Here is a 27,953-nt window from a genome sequence, read left to right on the forward strand (position 1 = left end):
CAAGTTAGTGTGAGTTTATTCATGCGGTTATGCATCCTTCGAATAGGAATCCATTTTCTAAAAGATTCCACCTTTGATGCATTGGTAGGTCTCCGATATCCTTCCAATGATCTAGTTGTGTTGAAGGGATATTTATATGATCCAACCGATTGCATAAAGTCTGCAGTAGCAACGAAACTGAGGAAAGTATACAGAAAATACAGTTCTTTTATATTATATTAGTATTGTCTATTCTATTACTATTATTATATTAGCATCAGTTAGTGATCTCAGCTTAGGAAGTCATTTCTTCTGTGATTAACTATTGATACTTATCCTACATTATGTTTCTACGAACCGAGAAAAAAAGAGAATCAACGAGAAAAGGATCATACTATAGAAGCAAGAAGGTCAATCTCTTTCGAATATACAACATGGATTCTAGCAATGCAATATACTTAGACTTTCGGTTAGATCCGAATAAATCATCTTTTCCGATAAGAATAGAAGTTACAAATTCTATTTCGATAGAACATTTATTTCCATACCCAGTAAATAAAGTACATCACATAAATTGTTTTATGGATTTATGACTTACTCATTCAGTGACTTTGGCAATTCACATTCCCAAAAAAATATTGATATTGTGGCGTCGGTGAATTCAATAATAAATGCTTAGTAAGATTTCAGCTTTCTTTTTTCTTTTAGGACCTATTTGAAAGAGAATCTAGTACTTCTTTATCGTAAATATCTGAATAGAGCAAACCATCCTATAAATATCTTTGCTTTGAAACAAAACAATTAAAATTAGACTTGCTTAACTGAAATGTATAATATCTATATCCTCTAATTGAGAAGATCCATCGACTTAAGACGAAGAGAAATGTCTATCTATTTTATTTAGTTATTCAGTTAAACCAATGGTTTATTATTAGAGCAAATAGCAACAATTATTTCATCCAACATGCATAACAACAAACCCCCAAAAAATCCAATTTATAATGAACTGGCCAACTCCACAAATATTAAAAACCCTCAGAGAGTTTCTGACACTAATTGGATACTATCACAAATTCATAAAAAATTACTGAGTCATAGTTAATTCACTCACTAACTTGTCGAAGAAAGATGCCTTTCAGTGGAATACAAAGGTTGACCAAGGTTTTCAACTTTTAAAATCAACCATGACTTCCAATCCCATACTGAGACTGCCAAAATTCAAAATCTGTTTACTATAAAGATTAATATCAACAACAAAAAGTTGGTGCAATTTTAATGCAGGACAATCAAGAAATAATTTATGTTAGTTTTGTACGTCGTAAATCAATGGCAAACTATTTGGAAGGAATCCTTTCGTCATCAAAACCGACCAATGCAGCTTGAAGTATCTATTAGAGCAAAGAACAACCTCAATGATACAGCAAAAAAAATATCATGAAACTGTTAGAGTTCAATTATACTATCGAGTACAAACAAGTATCATCCAACACCACCATGGATGCTCTCTCAAGAAAGAAATTTGACGATCCTGACGCATAAGTATTGTACACTACATCCACCTCTACCATTGCTTGGATGATGGAAATAAGCAATAGCTATACCAATGATCCCTTCACTCAGCCAATTACTCATAAAATCGGTAGTTTTTCCAAATAGTAGGCCACCTTTTAGCCTGTAACAAGGCATCATCGGGTATAAAAGAAAGTTGGTAATAGGTGACAAAGAAGAGCTGTAAAATCAACTATTGAACCAATGTCACAACTCAGCAGTAGGGAGACACTCATGAACCAGAATCACTTATGAGCAAGCGAAACAACACTTATATTGACCTAACATGAAGAAGCATATTATACAATGGATCTAATAATGTGATATCTACCAATATTGTAACGCAGAGAAGGTTCCCACACTAGTCTGCTACAGCCCGTGGCCATACCCTTATATGTTTGGACTCACATATCTATGGATTTCATCGAAAAGTTACCAAAACTTGAGGGAAATGACACCTTATTAATGGTGGTGGACCATTTTTACCAAATACGGAAACTTTATACCATTATACCACTCACACATTGCAACTATAGTTGTTAGGTGTTATATGAAAATTGTGCACAAAGCTACATAAAATTCCACAAGTGATAGTGTTCAATAGAAACAAAAATTTTCCCTAGTCTATTATGAAAGAGTTGATGAAAGCGGTAGAGACAAACTTGCACTTCAATTGTACATATCCTCTACAGACGGGTAGCCAAACTAAAAGGCTAAACCAATGTCTCAAGATGCATCTACATTTTAATGGCAAATAAACAACCAAAGACTTGGGCTAAATGGTTGATCACGCTAAATGATAGTAATACCCCGTACCACACGAGCTTGACACCCTTCCGAGCACTTCATGGATATCCTTCTCCGTATTTCTTAGACTCCATACAAGTCTAGTCAACTTCACCTTCAGTAGAAATGCTCTTGTCTGAAAGAAAAGAGGTCAACAAGACAATCTATCAACAACTATTGAAAACACAATTCGAGACAAAACAGTAAACAAACAACCACCAAAGTGAGAGAAACTTTAAAGTCCAAGACTAGGTACTGCTCAGACTACAGCCCTTAAAACAAGGGTCAGTAAAATGGAGAAAAGAGTCCAAATTATCTTCTTGACACTACGGCCTATTCCCCGTCTTGCAGAAGATTGAGAATGTAGCTTACAAGCTCAAATTGCCAACAACCTCATGAATCCACCCCATCTTTCATATGTATCAACTGAAGAGATACGTCCCGGGCACAGAGGCGATTCAACAAGAGGCTTACCTCCCAATACTTATGAAGTTTTCATCAACGTGTAACTTCAACAACTCTTGAAACAATAAATCGTACTACGTGGCAACCAACCTGTGGATCAAGTCCTTATTTGATTGGAATAAGCTCCAACTGAAAATGTACGTAAGAAGGCTGAGTATATTCGTCATCAAGTTCTTGATCGTAACCTTGGGAACAATGTTGCTCGAAGAAACAGTATTGTCACAAGGCCTTTGAAGGTGTATTGTAGGATAAGGGTAAAAGGGAGAAATCATGTACAAGGATAAAATGAAAAAAAAAAAACACAAAAACAAAAATGTCATTTTCTTCTTAGAAGGATCTAGAAGAATGTGGTTAGGGTTTTTAGGCAGGTTGTTTCGCCAGCCGTTGTAAAAAATCACTTGCATCAAATTGCAACCAATACATCCAATCTATAACAGGCAGCATGCTTAAAAATTGGCGCGCTTTATCCTCGAGTATACCTATATATAGAAAATTTCAGTAAAGAAATGCATCAAAGAAATTAACCCGAAACCCCTATTTATCACTCTGTGTCTCTCTCGATCTCTATTTCTTTGCTCTCTCTCACTCTCTCCCTAAAACCCAAAAGTACTTACCTCACAAGTCGAAATCATGAGCAAGGGTTCTGACACTTTCCTTAACTCCATCAGTTTGAAAAGTTGCAACACTAACACTTCATTATTCTTCTTCAAGTTAGGCCATGGTAGTCCTAGTTTATTACTCCATTTTTATGACATCATTGTAATATTTTAATCTAAATCCTTGTCTCGCGCACTTTTGCAACCAGTAAAGCATAAATTTTCCATGAATGATCTTGGTGCTTTTCATTGCTTTTTTTTGGTTCATTTGACTAACTGCCAACAGGAATGGCTTCTTGCTTGATTAGTTCAAGCATGCACAGCATAAACATATCTCCTCCACTTCTGCTTCATAATCAGTTACCTAAGGGTTTGAGCTTGATGGTTCTACTCAGCCAATCCTACTGAATTTGGTAGGTGCCTTGCAGTCTTATTTTCATTACGCCTGAGATTTTTTCGGCTGTGAATTAAATATATCAACACATACCCGACCATCATGAAGACCACCTTCAAGATGTCAGGAATTTTATGATAAATTTGTGGAACTCTTCACTGTGACTGTTCTGATTCAAATTGGGAAGGCTGTCCAAAAAAACATGCTCAACCAACGATTACTACATCTTTTCTCGACTCCAACCCCATCTTTTGGAGTGCCAAGAAACAACCATCTCTTGCTCTGTGCTGAGGAAAACTATCAGGGAATAGCTTCCGCTGTAGCAGACATAACTCTTCATGAATTACAATTCTCACTGCTAAGCAACCCAATCTTATGTTGTTAAATATTAGAACCACCTACATGATATCTAATCAGTTTCAACACACCAAGTCTAAGCATTCTGAGCTAGACATCACTCATTCGTGAAAATTCTTGGTAGTCATCTCCAAGTGACATATGCACCAAGTTCTAAAAGATTTCAGTTGTTACATATTACAATTCTCACTGCCCAACAATCCAATCCTATGAAGTGAAATATTCGCACCACCAACTGTAAACTCTTGAATAATTATAGTCAAGTGAAATATTATGGAATACAAGTACAACACAAGTCTAACAATAAGTCTTAAACAAATATAAAGGGTTATATAATGATTAAACTTCTAGGATATTTTGCTCCTCCATATGACGGTGTGCACCACCGTTAAAGAGTGCACACATTAACTATTTGCAACTCGTCCGTGAAACGGTAATAACATCCATCTCATCTGTTCTAGGTTAAAGGGATAAATATACTCTTTTACTTAACATGTACTACAATTTGTATGTATTAGTGAACACTATAATTTTGTACTATTAGAATTATACAACCTCAGTCTTATTAGACTCAAAATCTACAAGCTCATGCATACTAGAACTATACCTTGTAACATTATAAATAGCAAATACATTTGATAAATAAAATCATCTTCAACATCTTTTATACTTGTCCATGGTATCAAAGCCATAACACAAAATTTTTTCTTAGGTTTCCCTCCTGATCTTCATCCACTATGACTGGTTTCTAAAACAATATCCTCCTTTGCCAAACCACGCACAACAGGTTACTTTCCACTTTCATTTACCTGTGTCTCTCTTCTTTAAATATGTGAAGTCGACCTCCATTTAGGCTGCACACAAGTTGTTTTTTTTAAAAGGTTCATTTGTCTTGACCTTTGCCTCAGTAATGTGACTTTATCCTCAGTTCTCTCTCTCTCTCCTTAGTCACACTTCTCTCTTCTCCTTCACCAGACCATCGTGGGCTCAAGTCCTGTTTCTCCCTCCTTTGTTGCATTCAATTTGAACAATGTCTCCATGATGATTATCAACCTCAGCTTTTTGCACCTTCGGTGGTTTAGTTTCTCTCTCCTTTCTCTGTCATTGTTCGAGCACAAGACTCGGTTCTCTCTCCTAGAGCAAGATAGATCAAGCAAAGCCTTTTTTATTTGCATCTCAGTTCTCCCACTGCATATCTGTTGCCTTTGCTCTCTGCTATTTTGTGATTCTCTCATCCTCGTCATCAACTACTATTCTTGATTCACATCTCAATTTGAGGGTCTCTTCTGTTCTCGAGGCTATTCACCATCTCCAATCATCAACGACTATTCTTCTTTTTTGCACCTTTGTCTCCTCTATGTGTTTAATAAGATATCGAAACTGAACAGGATGTCCCAAAACTCATTGATCTATCACGAGATATTGTATTTTTTTGCACCAATTGGATCTCTTGGTGTTCCAGGAAGTAGAATACAGCCTCTCGTTCTAGCGCTGAGACCACATATCATGTTATTGTCTGTTCTCGAGGCTATTCACCATCTCCCGTCATCAACTACTATTCTTCTTCTTTGCACCTTTGACTCCTCTATGTGTTTAATAGGATACTGAAACTGAACAGGATGTCCCAAAACTCATTGATCTATCACGGGATATTGTAATTTTTTGTACCAATTGGATCTCTTGGTGTACCAAGAAGCAGAATGCAGCTTCTCGTTCTAGCGCTGAGACCAAATATCAGGTTTTTGCTGCAAGTAGTCTCTAATATATCTTGATTATAAAACATGCTCCAAAACTTTATTTTTCTTCATCTGAGCCTCCTATTGACAATATCAGCCTTAGTTATATAGCATTCAATCTGGTCAATCATGCTCATCCTAAGTATACTGAATTAGATATTTATTTTGTTCAAAAAAAGTACAAGCAGAACAATTAATAGTACAAATATATTTCCAATCAAAATAAACTGGTTGACATTTTTCACTAAAACCTCTATTTGGCAAGGTACAATCATTTGCGACCCAACTCTGTGTTACCTCGCACAGCTTGTGGGGAGGTAAGGGAATAAATAAATTTTTATATTAATATGTATTACAATTTGTATGTATTATCAACATTACAATTTTTGTACCATTAGGACTATACAAGCTAAGTCTTGTTAGATTAAAAATTTACATGCTCATGTAAAACCTACTTTGTAATATTATAAATAATACACATATATATGGTGAATAAAATCACTTGGAATATTTTTATACTCGTCCGTATATCACATGTTTCAGGTAGATAAAAAATTATGCATGATGATAATGGTAGTTAACCATTTAACATATGAACGTTTATAGGTCTAAACTGTTGGTAAAGCTGATGCTGAGAAAAATAAATGGTACCCTCTCAAAGCATTAGGGACAAGTACATACCAACATGGATTAGAGCATAAATATTATAAGTGAAACCCAGAACATGGAAAACAAACCTGGCATCTATCTTGAGGCCATGGAATATGTTGTTATGATACATGATCTTGTTCAGTGAATCAAAAATAGATAAACCATAAAATCATTGCTCCTCACGGCTTCCTCAATATTTATCATTACTTGTTAGCATCTTCTTATCCCTTCCAGTGACTGTTTCTTCCTGTTCCTCAGCCATCACAGGTGGAATAATTGTAGGCCCATGAATCTATAAATTACAAGTATGAAAAATAAGCCTATGAAAGTAAACCAAGCATCAAATTCTCGTGGTACATAAAACTGAGCATGTGTGCAACTGCTTACCATGGCTTGAGATTTTAATGACAAACTATCGTTGACAGGCATCATAGACGGGTCTGACGGCCTATGAAACAGCAAGTGTGCTATTGATCGATCTATGGGGTTTGTATCAGTTTCGATATCCATAAATCCAGCACAGCTGAGCAAAAATAATATTAAAATCACAAAAACACCCTAAAGAGTAATATTAGGCGAGCATCAAATCAAAATAAAATAATCTGTCAAGCAAATAACTAAGATAGCAACTCAATAAGAATTGAACCAAACACACAGTTAGAAGTAAATTTCCAACAAATAAGAAAAAATATCAACAGAGAGTAAGCAATGGATGCATACTTGCTTTTTTCTTCAGTTGTCGGCGATTGATTCACATCTCTATCATCTCCGGCATTGCCACTTAAATTCATCCAATTATGTCTTTGTTCAGCACTTCTAGCCAAGCGATACAAGCTATCCCTGATGCACAGTTTTGTCCTAAGATCCAACTGGTTCAAACATGATCAGGCCAATCAATTCCAAACACAGCAATTTAATAATATAGAATTACTAAGAGAGAATTAATGGCATTTCCTGAAAAAATGAAGCAAACACAGAATATTGTCAAACTTCATCCAATGTTGCCTTAAAGTTATGAACTTCCTTTCATATTAAGAAAGAGATTAAATGTATTCCTGTCCTCTTCTCTCAGTTAGTACTGAATATCAGATATATTACGACGTTTAACTTTCATATCAATTACTATGTAAATTCTAGTTTCAATACTGCAAATAGATAACACTGCAAGTTCATTAACATGCGGCTGAACAGGAGATGATTAAATGTTAAACATAGTTTCATATATATTCTAATAAAAATTACGTTCCTATTTATATATATATTTTTTAGGATGAAAAAAAATATAAACAATTAATTATAATTAAATGGTGTAATGTACTCTTACACATGGTGTAACGTACTCTTACACCTTTTGACCTAATTTACTATTCTTTAACACTCTCTTTCAAGTTGAGGATTAGATGTTATCCAGCATTAGCTTGCTCATAAGAGTCTAAAATACTAGTTTGTTTAAATTTTTAGTCTGCACCTCTCTCAGTTGAGAATTCGTAGGCATATATAGGATACATATTAGGTCACCCCCAAGTCTTTTTTTGGTAAAATTTCTATCAACTTTTGTATGTTTAGTGCGATTGTGTTGTACTAAATTGTGTGTAATACTTATACCATTATTCGAAATTCTGATTATGCACTTGAACTTGCAATTATATTTTACTTCGTACTTCTCAAAGTGGATAAATTGCAACTGAGAAATGTACATAATCCTGTGGAAGACCTTCTGTCTACAATTAACCCTACATAATTTGCATCAGTATAAGCCTTTATGAGCAGTTTATCACTTTTACTGAACATAATTCATTTTCCAAGCAACCCTTTTAAATAATACAGTACTCTAGTAAGCTGCTTGTAGGTGCCATTGTTTTGGATTGTGCATAACCTAACTTATGACATTCACTGCATAGGTGTATTTGGTTTCGTCTTGGATAAGTATATCAATCTCCCAACTAATCTTGAATATGTTTCCTTATTTACTAGTGTATCTTCTTCTGCTATTCCTAATTTGTGATTAAAATCAAAAGGAATGTTACCTAATTCATATGCTAGCGTGTTAGAATCCCTCAATAAGTCATAAATGTATTTCTACTGATAAATAAATATTTTGAATTTTAAGCGAGTAATTTTAATTTTCAAAAAATACTTCAACTCACTAAGTTCATTGATCTCAAATTCTTTTGTCAAATGTTGTTTTAGTATCAATTTTTCTTTCTCATTATCTCCTACTGTGATAATGTCATCAATGCATACTAGAAGAGTTGTAACTCCACTATCTCTTGGTGTTTGATGAACATAATGTGATCTCCTTGAACTTTTTTAAATCTTATATCTGTCATCACTCTCACAAACCTACTAAATTATATTTTTAAAGATTGCTTGAGACCATACAGAGTTTTCTTTAGTTTACATACTTTATTTTATTCTGTTTCTTTGTCAAAACCTGGTGGGATATCATATAGATTTCTTCTAAATCTCCATGCAATAAGTTATTATTTACATCAATTACTTGTAGTTGCCAGTCAAAGTGAGCAGCTAATAACAACAAGATTTGCATGCAAATTTCTCTTGATAATCTCTCTCTTCTGTTTATGCACATCCCTTTACCACCAGTATCACTTTATATCTCTCGATTGTCTCCTCTGCCTTGTATTCAACTATAAAGACTCATTTGCATCTACCGATTTCTTATCTTTGGGTAGATCTACCATTTCTCATATCTAGTTTTTTCAATTGTCTACATTTCCACATTCGTAACATTCTTTTAATGTTTACAAGATAATGCCTTAAATGATGTGTCAAAAATTGACTAAATATTTAAATTTGTGAGACTTTTTACGAAATAGTAAGCACTTATGAAATGACACATATTATGAAGTAGGATAAAGAGAGTGTTTAGTGCATTCTCTTGTATTATCATTATCAGACGATATAGTTGTTTCGAACTTAAACAAGTTTCAAGATCAAGGTCGTGTTTTTGGACTGGCTTACACTTAGTACTCGATATCTTCCTCCTTGTATGTACCTGAGGAAACCTTGGGTCTAATATGATATCTTAAGTAGGTGAATGTTTTGCTGAGTTTTGAAAGTTCTCTTGTGGTAATAGTATTGAGATGTGTAGCAAAGAGTGGTGTCACAAAGGTAGTATGGTAAAAGTTTATTAAGAACTCGTTATTTTTATCTTTCAATATAGATTCTCTTTAAATATGAGGTTGGGTGAAGTAAAATTTTTCTTCAACAAATGTAGCATTCATAAACACAATTTTTCAATGGACGAATGGTTACATTTATATCTCTTTTCAGGGGACAAATACCCTACAAATACACATTTCAAGGTTTGGAAATCAAGTTTTCCCCTTTGATTGGAATGAACTTAAAACAAAGGCAACACATTGAAATCTCTGCGAAACCAGATGGTTATGACACTTATTGTTAGGTAAAATTTTTGAAGTGCTTCAAGAAAACTTTTAAAGTCAAGAATGCTAATGGACAGGCGGTTAAGAATGTAGATAGCAATAGAATGGTTTTGCCCAACTATTGTTTTAGGACGTTGTTTTCGAATAAGAAAGCTTTAGTGGTGGCTAGAAGATAATTATTCTCGCATTCTGCTACTCCTTTTTGTTATGGAATGTTGACACAAAATGATTCATGAAGAATTTCTTCCTGATGGAAAAATAATGAAAGTGTGCTATTAAAAAAATCTTTAGTGTTGTCGGTGCATAATTTCTTTAAACCAGTTTCGAATTGAATTTTTATCTTATTGTAGAACTAGGGTATGATATAGTTAATCTCATATTTAAATTTAAGTAAAGATAGTCATGTGATTTTAGTGCAATCATCAATAAATGACACAAACTCTCAAGCTCTAGAAAGATTAAGTGGGTGAGTTAGCTTGTAAATATCATTGTGGATTAATAAAAACATGGCTACAGATCTTTTATACTAACGAAAAATGTTACATACTTATATTTTGCAAACTCACATATAACTCAACGCAAATTTCCATAGTCTGAACTTTTAAAGAATAAGTAAAACATACGCTTCAAGATTGAGAATTATGGATGTCCAAGTTTTATGGTGAAGCCAACTCTTATGCATGGGATTGGTAGTAAAAATATAAAAGGCTCCTCCAGGTGCATCCAAGTAGTAAAATCTATTTATAATTTCAGCATGTCCAACCATCTTCCTCAAATTTTGATCTTGAAAGTCATGGGGTAAAGAGTCAAATATTATTTTACAGGTTAAGTCTTGCAGTAATTTATTTAGTGATAATTTTCTTATTTTTTGAACATGGAACGTATATATGAAAATATTTGAAAATATTGATAGTATAATTTGTGATTTTTGAGTGTATAATCTAAGAATTTTTAAAAGAGTTCATCTGAAAAATTTAAACCATGTGAAAAAGAAAGCATACATGACTATTTTGTTACACTTATACCTAGAAGCTTCTCAAGGTCCTTCAAATACTTTCATAGTCGTTCAATATTAACTTTCAAAACAGTGAGCTCGGCAAATGTTTCTTCTCCCTGGTTAGCCATATGACCTCTGTGAAATATTTTTATATTCTCACTCTTTACTAGAAGTACTGGACTTTAGTGCACTTGAATTTTTCACAAAAATACATCAAAGATTTTCTCTGCTATTTGCTCTTGCAGTTGAGCTCTCAAAGTTGCTCACCTCCTTTGTTTGCTAGTGAGGTTTAAAATCTTGTGATATCAACATTGAACTATTGGTGGAGCAAAGCTGTAGCATAACCTCTCTTCCGCTGTTACAATTTGGACATTTCCTCTTTTTTTAATGGCATTTCCTCTTTTTCTAAAATTTGGACTCGCACTTGATCATATTCAAAATTCAGTCTTATCAAAAATTGCTAAGTAAGGTCTTTTTTTACAAACTTCTTGACACAAACTGCATCTCCATTCATATCCATGGTAACACAATGATAATGATCTAATTCCTGCCACCAATTTTTTAACGAGTTAGAATATTCATTACTACAAAATTTTGTTGTTTGGTGAACTTTCTCTTCATCGTTAGGTCGTAAATTTGTACAACATCCTTCACTTTAGAGTAAATTTCACCGATGACATCCCCCACTGTTTTTCATTATAGGCAGGAACATCAAAGTCTTACTTATTTCAGGAATCGTGGAGTTTCATGGTAATGTCATAATCATAGAACTCTTTTTGTCCCAAGCATCAAATGTGGTATCTCTGGGTTTTTGTCCAATACCCAAAAGAGGGTTGAGCTTGCCTTCACTTTCGAGGGTGATCCGGATTAATTGGGACCAACTCAAATAATCTTTACCTGTAAAGTGATAGATGTCTGGATTGACTAAAATATATTCATATTATTTTTTATATACGAACGTGTTTCAGTATTTTGAAATGGTACCTTCCACATTCAGAAACAAAAGTGGTTGCGCAAGGAGGAAATCCACAACTTGAAGATAGATGCAGCTAGCATGGTTCTCCGCAGCTGATTGGGCATAGAGGAGGCTGTGCAGAGTGGTCCACAATATGGACCAGTGTTCGCATGACTAACCACCACAAGAGCGGCTAGGGCCGTGGCTCTGATCAAATATGCAATAAGCGAAGAAGCACTGTAAGGTTGTGCCACTGCAAGACGCTGCGACCAAGGGCAACCCAATCATTAAAGTAAATAATGGTGCAGAAGATTGGTGTCATTTGACACGTGTGGTCACATGGGGTTAGCGATCGCGTCTGAGCAGCAAGGCAAAACAAAGCAACGACGCGTCTGAGCTATGTGGTCACGACAAAGAAGCTCGCATTTGGTCACAATTTCACTTGTTGTTGCAGTCGCGACAAAGAGGTTTGTGACATAAAAGTAGTGTTGTAGTCATTGCCATGTATGGACAAAGAGAAATTCGCCCTTGCACAGAAAAATATCTCTGGAACATAAAGAGATATTCTTGACTACACAAATAGAGGGAAGTAGCAGTGGAAGATTGATGATGCGCGATTGAAGGGTTTTGACACCGGCAATCAAGGTCGGTTTGGTTGCTCCTGGTGGCCGGCAATGGTGATTGGATATAAAAGCTAACCAAACTCTTTTAGAGGCTTTTTTTCCTATTTCAGAATAGGTTTTGTAATTAAAACTAAAGTTTCTTTAATCTAGTTCTTTAATACTATGTTAAGAAATGTTTGATATATATCATATTGAATATTACAGTTTTTTATGTATAAATTTTTTAGAACGGAAAAAAAAATAGACGATTAATTATATAGAGTATAATTTATCTTTATATTTTTAACCTAATTTACTATTTCTTTAACATTAATCATGGATGTTCACACTATAAATGTTTTCATTTTCATATTATGAATGGCTAATAAATTGAAAAGAAAAAATCATTACTAAAGAAAAAAGCAAAAAACATCAAGCGGACAATTTAATAAGTAAAAAATCTAGTGTGGAAGAAAAACTTAAGCGACATGTTGTAGATGAAAACATTTGAATTGTTTCATTTTTTATTCTCATATATATGTATAGACGCACATACATTTGTGTGTGCACAGGCCAAATCAAATATAAGTCTTTCTACTATTTTGAATATTTAACTGAACCCTCATGGAAAATTTGTTTTTAATAGTAACTTCAATTCACATTGACCCAATTTTGATAGAGAATTAACTATTAACAGTCAAACGATATGACAAATGACATAGCAGTATCATAACCGGTCAGCATTGATGGTACAATTCATAGCCACGTGGCATTCAATAATTAATTACTTTTTCATATATAACTAAATTAAAATTTAAGATAATAAATTAAAAAATACTTTTAATTATTAATTTTTTCCCTTTCTCCTTCCACTTGCTGCTGGAAAAACTAAAAAAAAAAGGACCCCAACCCCATTGTTTACTGTTCATAATCTTCTCCAAAAATCCATCTTTATCAACCCAAATTAATCTAAACCATCATTTACCCGAAACAACCATCTATTCAAGCCCACTAATCTTTTTTTATGTTTTAAGTGAGAAAAAATTATCACCATGCATACCATTGAGATATATAGAAAGAAAAGACAAAACTGATATATAAAAAGAAAATTAAAGACAAACAAAAACTTAAAAAAAAAACTAAGAAACAAAAAAATTGAAGGAACATAAACTCCCGATCTGAACAAAGAAAAAATCTATCATCGTTGAAAACCACACACATCTAGACATTTCAACATTAACGGAGAAGTACACGAAATTCATCTCATAACTTGGCCAGAATCACGATTTTTGGTAACTCGCAAAGTTGTTTCTACCGCCTAACCATGTGTTTTCAATGAAGAGACTAGGGAGAGAAAAACTGAAAAAGTGGAGGGGAAGAGAGGGGATATGGTGGAGTATTTCCTGGGTTAGTGAAGAGGAAGATAAACATTATAATCGGTGGACGTGATTGTTAACTTGTGGGTTTCTCAGGTATGATGGACTCAAGAGAGAGAGAGAGAGAGAAGGATAAAAGAGCCAAATATGTTAGTATGGAAATATAGGATTACGATTAAATGCCAAGATTAGTGGAATTCAGTTAAGATCGCTTTCTGATTTTAAGAAAGAGAGAATATTTCTTAATTAGTAGTTATTTCCTTCTTTATTACCTAGAGATGTTAACTGCATAATATGCGGCTACAATTTAGTAATTCAACTTGTATATATACCTTTATTCTATATCCAGAATACACCCAAGAAATAAATAATATTTATAAATGGTATTAGAGCTGTAGATCTAAACCATTAAAAAAAAAAAGGAAAGGAAGAAACATTCTTTCACTCATGGCGAGCATAACAAAAGGTTCAATCTCAAAGGTAATATCTAGACCTGAAGCAGTCCACTCCGACAATACCAAAGTCACAAAAGACATCATTCTTCCCATAATTGGCCATAAACTCAATGGATAGAATTTTGTTTAATGGACACAGTCTATCCGATTATTCATCTACAAGAAAGGGAAAGAAGAGTATCTTACGAGAGTCGTTGCTCAGCTGAAGGAAGATGATCCGGGACACCGAACTTGGAAACTCGAAAATAGTATGGTGATTTCTTGGTTAATTAATTCTATGACCAATGACATAGAAGAAAACTTCATGTATCATGGAACAGCAAAGGAGATATGGGATGCAACCAGAGAGACCTACTCCATCATTAACAATACCTTTACGATTTTTGAAATCAAAAGTATTCTCCATGAACTTCAGCAAGGAGATTCAACTCTTATTTAATATTTTAACATCCTGACAAGGTATTGGCAACAACTCAATGTTTATGAAGAAGTGGTGTTCAAGTGTCTCGAAGATCACTCTTGTACAAGATCGTTGAAAATGAATGCATTTACAAATTCTTACTTGGCTTCAATAAGAATTTGGATGAGGTACGTGGAAGAGTTTTAAGTAGTAGGCCATTACCTAGTGTTAGGGAAGTTGTTTTTGAAATTCGTGTAAAAAAAAGCAAATAAAAAGTGATGTTAGGAATATAAAACTCTTCCAAAAATCTTGAGGACTCAGCTATGACTGCACAAGAAACTCAATCCAACAATAACAACCAAACAAAGATGAATCATTCACGATGTGACCATTACAAAAAATCTAGATACACAAAAGAGACTTGCTAGCATCTACACGGTAAACCTGCCGATTGAAAACATTCTTGATCATAGCAAAACCGATGAGGTCGAAGAAGACAAACCTAACACAAGCTCAAGTGGTACTGCACTTGGCACAAATTCTAGTCCATTTAGTAAAGAACAACTAAAAGCACTCCAGAAAATATTCCAACAGACTCTTTAATCCTCCGGAACAACCAGTGGTACTGCATATTTAGCCCATAAAGATATTTTTTCTCATGCTCTCAACATTAGAGAAGAGAATCACACTATATAGATAGTGGATTCCAGAACATCAAATCACATAACTAGAAACCTAATCGTTTTTCATGAATATACACCCCACCATAATAATTCTTCTGTTCGAATTGCCGATGGAAACCTTTCAAAAGTAGTTGCACAAGTTCTGTCATTATTTCCAATGATCTTACCTTTCACTCTATACTCTATGTACCGAAATTGGATTACAACTTATTGTCTATAAGTAGACTAACGTGGGATCTTAATTCTGTTACTAATTTTAGAACTTGAACTCTAAGAATATGATTAATAATGCAGAGGTGTGTATAGGACTTTATCTCTTGAGAGCTGAGGAAATTCAAAAACTATCAATAAACATTACTAGTGTAGTTGACAGCCCTAGTATACTATAGCACTATCGATTAGGTCATCCAAACTTCTTATACCTTGAAAAATTATATCTATCATTATTTAATAAAAGTTTCAAAAAATTTCAACGCAAAATATGTCAATTGTCCAAACATAGTCGCAATTCGTATTCCATTCAACCATACAAATCATCTCATCCCTTTTCTTTGGTACACAATGATGTTTGGGGAGCTTCTATAATCAAAAATATTACCGATTCTAAATAGTTGTCACCTTTGTTGATGACTATAAACGAGTGACTTGAGTATTTCTCATTAAAGAGAAATCAAAAGTAAATGAAATATTTGAAAACTTTAACAAAATAGTTCAGACATAATTTCCAGCAAAAATTCAAGTTCTTCAAACAGACAATGCTCGAGAATACAATCACCACATTCTCGGGTCATATATGTTGGAAAATAGTATTGTGCATCAAAACTAATGCATTGATACTCCACAGTATAATGAAATTGCAAAAAGGAATAATAAACATTTAATGGAAGTGGCATGGTCACTCATGATAGCTTCAAACGTGCCAAAACAATTATCAGGTGAAGCAGTATTTACAGCAATCTATTTGATCAACTGAATGTCCTCTACAATCCTCAAATTCAAAACTCCATCTCAAGTCCTTCTTGCTGCATATCCATCTATTCAAATAATCTCATCTATCCCAGTCAAGGTATTCGAGTGTACTGCATTTTTTCACATACGTAATTCCCAACATAGTAAACTCAATCCAAAGCTATTAAATACATCTTTTTAGGTTACTCATCAAACCAAAAAGGATACAAATGCTACTATCCTACAACTAAGAAGTTTTACACCTCCATGGATGTTACCTTCTTCGAAAATCAACCCTTCCATCCCAAAAATACAACTCAGGGGAAAAACTAATCCACAAATGAATTCCACTTTTGGGAAGCTAAAACCAACACCACCTCTCATTCAAGTTTAGCACTGCCTCCACAAAAAACTCTCTCTCTTTCTATACCTAAGAACCCTAAAAACAACTTCTCTCCTGTCACTCCCAAATCAACTACACAAGGCAATAAAGAGATAATGGTCTATTCAAGGACAAAACATAAAGAAAAGGTCAATAAAGATCCTCGACGGGAGCAAGAGGACAGCACATCACCTGAGCAGAGCCAAAAATTAGATCAAGATTCAAGCAACCTGGACTCACAACCAGGTAACATGATTCATGATCTAGACTCCAGTAATGAACAGAATGATCCTAATCAACCTATTGCTTTAAGGAAATGGGTAAAATCTTATACAAAACATCTAATCAGTAATCATGTATATTATGAAAAACTTTCACAAAATTTCCAAGAATTCATTACTTCCTTCGAAGACAAATGTATCTCATCCAACATTTAAGAAGCACTTCAACAACCTCAATGGAAATCTGTTGTTCGGGAAGAAAGCTTAGAGAAAAATGGGACATGAGAATTTTTGGAATTGCCAAAGGATAAGAGACCTGTTGGATGCAAATGAATATTCACCATTAAACATAATCCGAATTGAAGCATCAACGAGTACAAGGCATGACTAATAGCTAAAGGGCTCACTCAATCATATGACATTGATTATGAAGAAATATTTGCACTAGTAGCAAAACTCAACTTCATCAGAGTGTTACTATCAACGTCAGTAAACTTGAACTAGAATCTGCACCAACTTGATGTCAAAAATACATTTTTAAAAAGAAAAATAGAAGAGGAAGTCTATATGAAGATTCCACCAAATATGAAAAGTATAAAAAATATAAGGAGAGTGTGCAAGTTGAGAAAGTCTATATGCCCTAAAACAGTCACCTATGATCTAGTTTGGTTGACTAACCAGAGTTGTAAAAAAGCATGGATTCATCTAATACTAAGTAGATCACACACTATTTGTAAAGCATTCCAAAGAAGGTAAATTGACTCTATTCATTGTTTATATTGACGATATTATAATCACAGGAAACAATGAAGAAGGGACAAGGAGTCTTAAGAAATTGCTAGCAAGAGAATTTGAAATCAAAAACTTTAGACAGCTCAAATACTTCATTGGCATGGAAGTTGGCCCAACTAAAAAAGGAATTGTGGTCACACAAAAGAAGTATGTCCTTGATCTACTCAAAGAACCTAAAATGCTAGGATGTAAGCCAGTAGACACACCTATGAACCCTGTGGATAAGATTAATGAACATATTGAAAATCCTCCAACTGATAAAGACAAGTACTAGAGGTTAGTGGAAAAGTTGATCTACTTAACTCACACAAGACCCGACATTGGTTTTCCTATTAGCATGATAAGCTACTATATGAACAATCTAACTGAGCGACACATGAAAGCTATATACAGAATTCTACAATATCTCAAGAAAAGCCTGGGTAGAGGGTTTAACTAAAAGAAAACCTCAAGTAGGGAAGTTGAGTTCTTCACTGATGCGGATTGGACAAGAACCTTAACTGATTGAAGATCAACTATGGGGTATTATATTCCTATGTGTGGGGGAACTTGGTAACTTTGAGAAGCAAAAAGCAATCCGTAATGGCAAGAACTAATGCAGAGGCAAAATTCAGAACAATAGCTCATGAAATATGTGAAGGAATATGACTCCAAAGAATACTCAAAACTTGGAATTACATTAAATCCCACGATAATAGTTTTATGCGATAATAAGGTTGTCATAAGTATTGCAAAGAATCATATTCAACATGATCGAACTAAACACGTGAAGATAAAACGTCACTCCATCAAAGAGAAGATTGGAAGAGGAACAATCAGACTCATGTACACTTCATCTAGCCGCTAAACGGCAGATATTTTGACAAAGGCACTTCGAAAAACAAATTGCGAAAATATAAAGAGCAAGTTGAGAATGCTAGGCATCTACCATCCAACTTGAGGACGAGTGTGGAAATATGGGATTACGATTCAATGTCAAGATTAGTGGGATTCAGATAGAATCGGTTTCTGATTTTAAAGAAGAGAGAATATCTCTTAATTAGTTGTTGTTTCCTTCTTTAGTACCTAAAGATATTGACTACATAATATGCGACTACAATTTAAGAATTCAACCCATATATCTACCCTCATTTTGTATCCAAAATACACACAAGAAATAAACAATATTTCTACAATTAGGATTTTCTAAAATAATTTTTAAATATTAAATTTTGTTTATCATCACATTCATACTAACATTAATTATATATATCTAAGTATTTATCCACTAGATAGTTAATACGTGGATGCAATATGTACCGTAAATGCAATCTCAGCAAGCTAACTGTACAAGATATAATGGCTGTTAAATCGTTATATCTTATATTAAAACTAATTCTAATTTTAGTACAAATTTGAGTCAATTAGAACTAAAATTAAGTGAAAACTTAATCAAAAGTAAATTTTTGTATAAAAATTTATTATATATTTCCAAATAGTAGAGGCGCTTATTAATGATTTTAGGTTATATATATACACATTGATTAAAAAAAGAAAGATTAGATAGAAAACGGCAAAAGATTACAAGTATAAGATACATAATTCTCCACAAAAACGAGAAAGAAACCAAAAAGGGCAAAAAGAAACAAAGATATACAGAATCCAATAATGCTCCCACGAAAGAAATAAAAGAAATTTATCCCAGAAGAAGACTAAAGAAGACAATAATATCTAGAAAGTACAATGCATTCCAACCAGTAAACGCACAAATCAACGAAAAAAGCACCTACCTAGAGCAACTTAGGTTCTTTTTCCTCACCACCTCCCTTCAAACTCATAGAAAGAAACCCTTAAGAGACAAAGGGATCACACCAAAAGTAGCAAATATCTTGACCAAATCCCACAAACCACCTTACCGTGCAAAGCGAAATGTCCTTGAGGTTTTGCCTCTCTATAACACATAACACAAACATCCGGTGGACGCGCTTACAACATAAGAGTGTTAAGAATCTTAATCTCATGAGAATTTTGACCTTCCAAAAGATGTTACTAAAAACCTCATTGTGAAAACTAAGATTGTGCTTGAGATAGATAAAGAAGGACCTACAATTGTACCCACTTTAGGAGTTCCAAGTCCAGGTTCTATTATCAGGTTGATAGAGGGGTTAAACGGCTCAATAACGTTAAGTAAATAATTGATCTGTAGGTTTCATGGTCATTAAGATTCTTGAATAAGGAGAATGTCCAGGATATCTGACCATTAATGTGGTTAATGAAATGACAAATGAGAGGCTGGTGACACCATGAAAACTGATGAAAGCAAGGAAAGCAGCTTGCAAGAGGAAGACAACTAATTCAAAGGTCTTTCTAAAACAACACATGGATACTAGTGCACACCTCCAACCAGCTAACTGAAATGAAAAGAGCAAGAAGCTGAGAAATGGATTTCTGATGGTTTTTGTGAGTAACTCTAGCTATGGAATTCCAACCATTCCTGTGCAAACCATATCGACTCTTGATATTTTATGCCACAAAGAATTAGGCTCCAAAGAAATTTCCATAACCATTTAGTCAATAAAAAATATTTTGGTAAATAAGATTGTCGATAAGGAAACTCTCATCTTCTCTAGAGAGACAACAAACCTCCCATCTAAACAAATGGTCCCTCGAGACTTGCTAACCACAGACCATAAGAAATTCTTTATGATCCTCTCGGTAATACAAGCCACTCTGTTGGTCATCCTAAACCAATAAAAAAAAAAAACCTAATAGAGAGAAATGCTAGATAAATAAGCCTAGATAATAGTCATCCTACCACCCAGAAAGAACGACTTACCTTTCTAGAAAGCAAGCCTCATGATAATTTTAATCACTAATCACCATAAGATCCCAAAAGGTGCAGCCTGAGGGATTCTCCTAAAGGAACACCTAAGTAGGCGATAGGCCCAGACAAGACCCCATACCTGAAACAATCCAGGAAGCCTACTAATACAATATACTCCAAATTAATCCCTAGAATAGGTGTTACAATTGAAATGAAATCAGTGTCTAAAAATAAGGGTAAAAGTATCGCATGAGTTTTAAATAATAATAAAAAAAAAATATCATGGTTTTTTTGAAAACTTATTTTTATATATATTTACGTATTGCATATATCACACTTAAAAAAATCAATGGTTTTCTTGAAAATTTATTTATATATTTAGGCACAGCATATATACATAGGAACCTGCATGTTTTTATGCATAAACCTATCTGTATAAGAAATAAAAATTCACTAATATTTTCATATAAAAGACAGCCTAATTTTTTGAAATGGACCAGTTAATATGGCCTTTTTCTTCACCCTTCTATCCCATGGGTATAACATAAAAAAAATGCCACTTTAAGAAATAAATTGTCGTACTATTTCACGTTGATACAGTCAATGTGGCTTTTTTCTTCACCCTTCTATCCGATGGGTATGACATAAAAAACTATTAGTTGGAGAAATAAATTATGGTACTATTTCATGCTGTTTTAGTACCAACTAGTTGGAATTACAATCTCATCATTGAAAGGACCAAAGCACTCTAACATGGTCCCATCCTCTGAGTGGTCAAAGCACTCTGTTTTCATGGATTATGTGCCAGTGAATTGGCATCATCTAGCATGTTACAAAATAAAATTGTATTGAACACCAGACACAAAAGAGACTTAAACAGATTCAGTACGCATCCATTCCTAAGGACTTGAGTGAATATGACTCCAGCTCATAACATCTCCAGTCCATGCCTTATCAATCACGTCCAAGTCTTATTTTTAAGCAAATACCCACTATGGAACATTTAAATAGGTAATAAAAAATCAACATCAGTGGTAAAATTATTCTAAACGACATACCTGTTCCATGACGTGTTGTAGCTGGCGAAAACTAGTTGCTTCTAGTGAGATTTCATCCAACACAGAGCTCACACAAGAGCCCCCCTGTGTATATGATGATTCTAATTCTGCATCCATACCCAAACCATCTCCGTCAACTTCGTTCCGACCATCAACCTCTGTTTCAGACAGATTGACTTGCTTCTGGATAGACACTGGATCAGAAAATCCCACCATCTTTTGCATATTTGGATGGTTGATATTTCTAACGAATGAAACTTGTAAATCTTGGCACTTATGCGCCTTTCTTCCCTTTTCACTTGCCGGTGTAGCATTAGCCTCAACAACAGGACCAGGAATGCTGTCTGTCGCCTGTGCTTGATTTGATGCATAGGAAGACTCATTTGGTGAAGAAGATGGGTAAACGTTTTCCCCTGATTTTCCAGTTATGATGGGGCTGATTGGCATTTGTTCTGAAGAATGACCATAGTTCAAATGGGGATACGGAACATGCATATGCATGTAATTTAAGGAGTCCGGACCTGCATTCTCTTTGAGTAGCTGAAAGGCTGGTGAAGAAAAAGCTTGACAAGATGAATCTCCAAACAAATTCTTTACATCAGCTTTTTGCTTCAAATTATCAGTGTGATTGAAAGAACCACCATTTTCCAGGGGTCGTCCCTTTCTTTTTCCCTCTGATTGATTCATATACTTTGGCTGCTCCACATGCAGATTGATGTGTAACACAAAGATACAATTAATAAAAAAAATAAGAAAAGGAGGTAATAGTACACTAAAATTGATGAATGACTGCTGATCTGTGTTAAATTGTAAGTATTAAAGTGGGGAAACAGTGCAGATAAGGTATGCATTTAAGTTTCACAAACTACTTTATGGCAAGCCAAAAATTCAGAAAACTAAGGTTGTGCATTGCAGCTCCAAGGATATAAAAATCAACTTAGTTTTCATATATCACAGGATCAGAATGCAAAGTCCCTGCATACTGGATATCAATTACTACCTTTACTACAAGCAACAAAAAATGGCATACATGTAGTTTAGCAATGGTAGAAAGTATGTTAAATTCTAAACTCATGCATCTATTGTTACCTGGAAGAGTTAAGTGTGAATATCTCCTGATTCCAAAAGTTAAAATGAAGAGAACTAGCATTCAGAACCTAAATAAGATACATACTAAAATGATACTTAGCTAACCTGCTCAATGAGAATTAACTCATTCTTGTCTACAGATTTTGCATTCGCCATATTCATAGATGATAAATAGTCAAGAGCAACATCCCCAGTCATTTTGTCCTTCATAATTGCATTTCTTTTGCAAGAATCATCAGTTGAAGACCCCTGATTGTTTGGCCTAGCAGGTTCTTGATGTTCTGATATGCTAGTCAATTTTGAATTAGATGTTAATGCATCTTCAGAATCTTCAGCAGTATGTGAAGATGGAAACCAGCACAAATTCTCTTCATTGCTAAGGCTTCCCAACCCAAAAGTTGAATCACAGCTCCTGCAGATCAGAAAAAGTTATTTATGCAGAATATATAACTGTAAGATAAAAATTCAAAAAATACTGAAAACAAAAACTGTAAATTCTAATAGAATGAAAGGGTCCCCACTGCATCTGCTTCTGCGGTGTCCAGTCTCTTAACTAATATGAGAGAATGCACTAGGTTTCTTACTTTAGCTGGCTGGTCGGGGTATCAATTTTTAAAGAAATTTGTTAGTGGGAGGTGTAGAAGTTCCAAAGGACCATAAGATGAACCTCACTCTCATCCTCTTAAAAAAAGAAATGATTGCTTTCAGACCCCCCCTTGTCCTGGAATTTTATGTAGATATTTCCTGTGAAGCCAGTAGCGTTGGTGCATAGTGAATGCAATTTAAAGGTTTTTTCTCTTACTTAACCCCCTTCCCCCCCCCCCCCCCAAACTAGAATATGGAGAAAATATTAAACAAACTTCTCATCACACATTACCTGAACATCCTGTCAACATCCTCAAAATTTTCGATATCAGGCCAGCCATAAAAGAGATCGCTGCTTTCTTTGTCTTCACGACCATTATCAAAAAAGCTGAGGTCGCTCTCTGTTTGGGAGATATGATTAAGTGGATAGGGAAACAAGTCGCTACCTGTTGCAGTAGATCCACCTCCTGAAATAGGATTATCAGTGCAAAATTCTGTCCCAATGGAATCCATATTGCCACTCTTAAAGCCATTATTGGACATCCTTGAGTCCTCAGATGATATACTCTTCATGTCTTTAACTGAATCACCATCACATGGAACAGGAAACATACTATCAGGTGTGTGAGCCCAAGACTCCTTTTCTAACATTGTATCCTCCTTGATCGTAGATGGAAATCTTTTTTCTTCCTTTCCCTGAATAATATACTTACTATTATCTGCATTGCTTGTAATATCAATCATATCATGTCGTCGTTTTTTCCGGCTATCTGGCTGAACTGCATATTGATGCCTATATTCATCAGTAGGATGAGGGACTATATGATCATCACTCTCACCAAATTCGTCCCACACATTATCTTCAAGCTGAAACACCAAAAACAAAAGTTTACCACCAATGCTGCAAGATTACAAGAAAGGATACAAATGGACGAAAATCAAAAGAATAGATCAACAAGCTTATAAGATATCTAAATAGCAAAGAGAAACTTTGTGGATAAAAAATTTGTTAGATGCATACGAAACTTAAACAACCTGCAAAGCAGTTAATATAATCTGCAAGGACAGGTTCACAGTTGAACAAAGAGACGAAGAAGCAGGTGATAATCAAAAGTTTTCATTTCAAGAAACATCAAACAATTAAACAGTGATCAGACACTGTTAAAATCAGCACCTATCAAAAGCATTGAGAAATAGCATAAAAGATTCAATTGCCAGGAAGAATGAAACAAAAACATTTTATTACAAGGAAGACCGTGAAGAATTGAAGAATTGAACATGGACATATTCACAATCAGACATTTTAATTAGGGAGAAGACCTCATTATGAGATGTTTAAAACTATAAAAAAAAAAAAGTTAGACATTTGAGAAAAGCTTAAAAGTGAAATCGTAAATGTATAAAAGATTTGTACTCTCTTTCTCTATCAATAATCTTCTTTTTCAATAAAAAATATAGTACAATAACATATGCCACATACAAGTTACTCAAACTGATAAAAAGAAATTACCTGTTTAAAAGAGCATAACAACAATGAAACTATTTTAAGGACATAGTTAATTATCCATTCACCAAGAATAACATCTAAAGCAATATTTTCTACATCCAATTGGGTGCACAAGGACTCAGGATTTGCCATAGTTCTAATTAAATTTACCCTAATATTTGAAACGGTATAAAATAAAAGAACACAGATGATAATATAAAGAGAGAAAAATAAACTCAGAATCCCAGGGAACCCCTAATCATTTATATGAAATACAAAGAAACATCTGTAAGGAGATACAGAAATGACAAATTTGGGGTAATGACCATTTTATCATCCAAAATGTTTTGCTTGTTCCCTCCATGTAATAAAGCACTAGATAGAGGGAAAATTCATATCCCATCCTCACAACAGTGTTTCTATTAGTAGCTCCTTATAGAGAAGTTATAGAAGTACAAAAAAAAATATATATTTAAAAGTACCATGTTAGCAAGGTGAAAACCTTCTAAGCCTGTTAGTTTGCTGTACAACATAAAAGGTCAATCTCTCCCCACAAGCAAGACAGCATATGAAACAAAAAATTAAAACTCTTTAAAGCATAAATCAATACATTTATGTCAAAGTTAGCATGACTTAACTATGCTTCTAGGGTTCCCCCCCAATTTGTTATGAATCATTCAACCTAAATCTTACTCGTGCTCCATGAAAAAAGTCAGAAATTTCACAATGTGTTACAAATATGGATGAATTTAATGGTTTGGTAACTTGTGGCACTCAGTTTTCCCAATGTTAAACAATGCCTCACAGGCTTTCAGTTCTTACTTTTCAAGTACACCTTCAAGACGATGAAGATAACAGCTAATCTCGGGAACAGATAATGAACAGAACTGGAAGCATGAAGAAGCAAGCAAAAACATTGTCTCTATTAATTTTTTCTTTCTTTTTGCCTTTTGCAGTAAATAGCAAGAATAATATCAGTGCAATAAGCCAAGAACAAGAACATTAAAGAAATAAATGCTATCGATAACCTGGCAATCAGTTTATCATGCAAACAAGTCTAAAAATCAACTTTGAACTTACTAACAAATTTTTCAAATTTGCAAGGGTTGCACCACAGCAAGAAAATTGATGTCATATCAAGTTAAAGCCCAGAATCCAGCAGCCTTCATGCAAGCTAAGTAATTACCATCACCAATGTCCATAGATCAAGTTTTGCAAATTTGGTTGCAAATATTTTTTATGACTCTCACTAGCATCTCTATGGAGTTTTTGGACAAGGTTAGCTAACAAAAATTTTTAATAGCTCCAAGAAACCCGGGCAACCAGATTCCTTTTTGAGGATACACATGGTTTCATGTTAAAATAATCTAGATGCATGCTCCCTGCCCCATGATTAGAAGAAAAGTACTTTCACCCATTACTTAGGAATCGTTTCTCTTTAATCTATATGAGGCTTTATCAGCTATCCATAAACTAGGACGATTCAGCAAATAATCAGAAGGCTTCACATATCTGCTCCACATATGTAATTCTCTTAAGGTCAACAGTCCTTTTGATGTTTTCAATGGACATCACCATGATATATCAGAAGGCTTCACATTGCAGAGTCAATCTGCTCCACATATGTAATTCTCTTAAGGTCAACAGTCCTTTTGATGTTTTCAATGGACATCACCATGATGTAGGGGACATAAAAACTTTATTATATATATCCATCCACTTGGTATAAAAAGGTTGATTTTGAAGAAGCATCTAATAATCTTCTACTTGTTTGTTTTCAGTTCTACTTGTTTCCTTTCAATTTCTCTTCGGTAATGTTCAAAAGATATCCTACTAGTTTCAGAAATCAGTATGAAAAAATGAAATTTCTTCCTTTGAGTACGCATGCACTCCTCATGTTTTTCTTCTTCTTTTTAGAAAAAGAAAAAACAATAGTAGAAAGAAAATCTTTTAATACAAGAGAGCAGAACAATCCATTTGCTAAGTAAACAAACAAAACACTGAAAAGCAACATTGAGACTCAACCCATAGCGAAGCAAAAAATACCAACCTATCCAAAGGTTGTAGAAATAAAAATTTCGGGGATTAGGAGAGAGACCCAAAATACACCAATAAATTAGAGTATGGTCCAGAGCTTCCAAGTCACCTCAGAATGAAGAAGCAAATGAGTATTAGGTGCAGTACTTTAGCAGAAAATCAAACAACATCAAGTAAACCTCAATTACGTTACGTGCCTGTAGTAAATGATCGGTGTTAATCCAGTTTAGGAAAAAATCAACAGAATGTTCCAAATTTAGAGGGAACCTCCACCTTCCAAAACAAGCAATAAAGGCTTTATACTCTACAAGTTGGATTTACTTTAGTGCTTGAAGCAAACTTTCCTCACTATCAAGTTAGGATAAACTTTTGGAAATTATGGAATTTCATGAAGTATAAAGGAGAAACAAGTAGCTGACTTGAGTTTTTGGAAGTGCAATAAAAACCTATATCGGAAACCAAAGGCAAGGAAATGTTATAGTACTAATGAGTTTGGGCATATGAGCAACCTCAACTCTTAGCATTGACTCCCCAATCCTTCAAACTAGCACATTAACCTACCTGCCTCTTTTGTACTTTCTCTCCATAAACAAACTTCCTCAAACCTAATCACTATAATGTGCATAGTGTATGATATAAAAATGAACCATCTTCATCTAACAATCTCAAAAGATCTCCAGGGACCCTAATCATCATGGATTAGGGAAATGTAGATTATAAAAATGAACCAACTCCCCATACAATAAAAAGGCCCACATACCCAATTTTTGGAGCTTTTTTCCACAATAGATGAGTATGACAAGAGTGAGCCAAGCCATATATTAAATGGCATCATGAGCATCAGCTTGATGATATTTCTGACCAGTAGATCTTAAAAATAAAAGGAAAACTCACATCACAAAAATTCATCACAGTTAGACAAAAAACCGTATCTATCTTGAAAGGTTTAGAATGTAAAATCCTTTACATGAACTCCATCAAATCAGAACAAAAGATAAAAAGAGGTGGTGTAGGATAAGTAATGGTATATCCCACAAAATCAAATAGAGGGAAAATATAGGAAAGAGAATAAAAGAATGAATAGATAGAGGCAAAAGAGATAAATGAAGAAAAGTCAATTAATTATTTATTCTATATTTAAGATGATTGGTTGTAACTTCAGGAT

General features: G+C 34.3%; 1 protein-coding gene across 11 annotated transcripts in view; it reads right to left on the reverse strand.

The window, feature by feature from the left end:
- The window catches only part of LOC110816136 (dentin sialophosphoprotein-like protein), a 52,160-nt gene that overhangs the window by 6,395 nt on the left and 17,812 nt on the right, over positions 1–27,953 (reverse strand). For 6 of the 11 annotated variants that reach the window (XM_022044185.2, XM_022044186.2, XM_022044189.2 and 3 more), the window contains 6 exons: positions 23,558–24,132; positions 22,786–23,092; positions 21,592–22,287; positions 7,233–7,381; positions 6,900–7,035; positions 6,525–6,804 (listed from right to left, as the gene is read on the reverse strand). In XM_022044185.2, coding sequence (XP_021899877.2) covers positions 6,703–6,804; positions 6,900–7,035; positions 7,233–7,381; positions 21,592–22,287; positions 22,786–23,092; positions 23,558–24,132 — 1,965 coding nt within the window. In that variant the 3' untranslated portion in view covers positions 6,525–6,702. Of the gene's footprint in view, positions 1–2,006; positions 2,450–6,524; positions 6,805–6,899; positions 7,036–7,232; positions 7,382–21,591; positions 22,288–22,785; positions 23,093–23,557; positions 24,133–27,548; positions 27,659–27,953 lie in introns of those variants that run through there. The other 5 variants (XM_088222961.1, XM_022044183.2, XR_015821671.1 and 2 more) reach the window with 4 other exon arrangements.

The sequence above is a fragment of the Carica papaya genome, chromosome 6 (assembly GCF_054855325.1).
Source record: "Carica papaya isolate Zhongbai chromosome 6, ASM5485532v1, whole genome shotgun sequence".
Lineage (NCBI taxonomy): Eukaryota > Viridiplantae > Streptophyta > Magnoliopsida > Brassicales > Caricaceae > Carica > Carica papaya.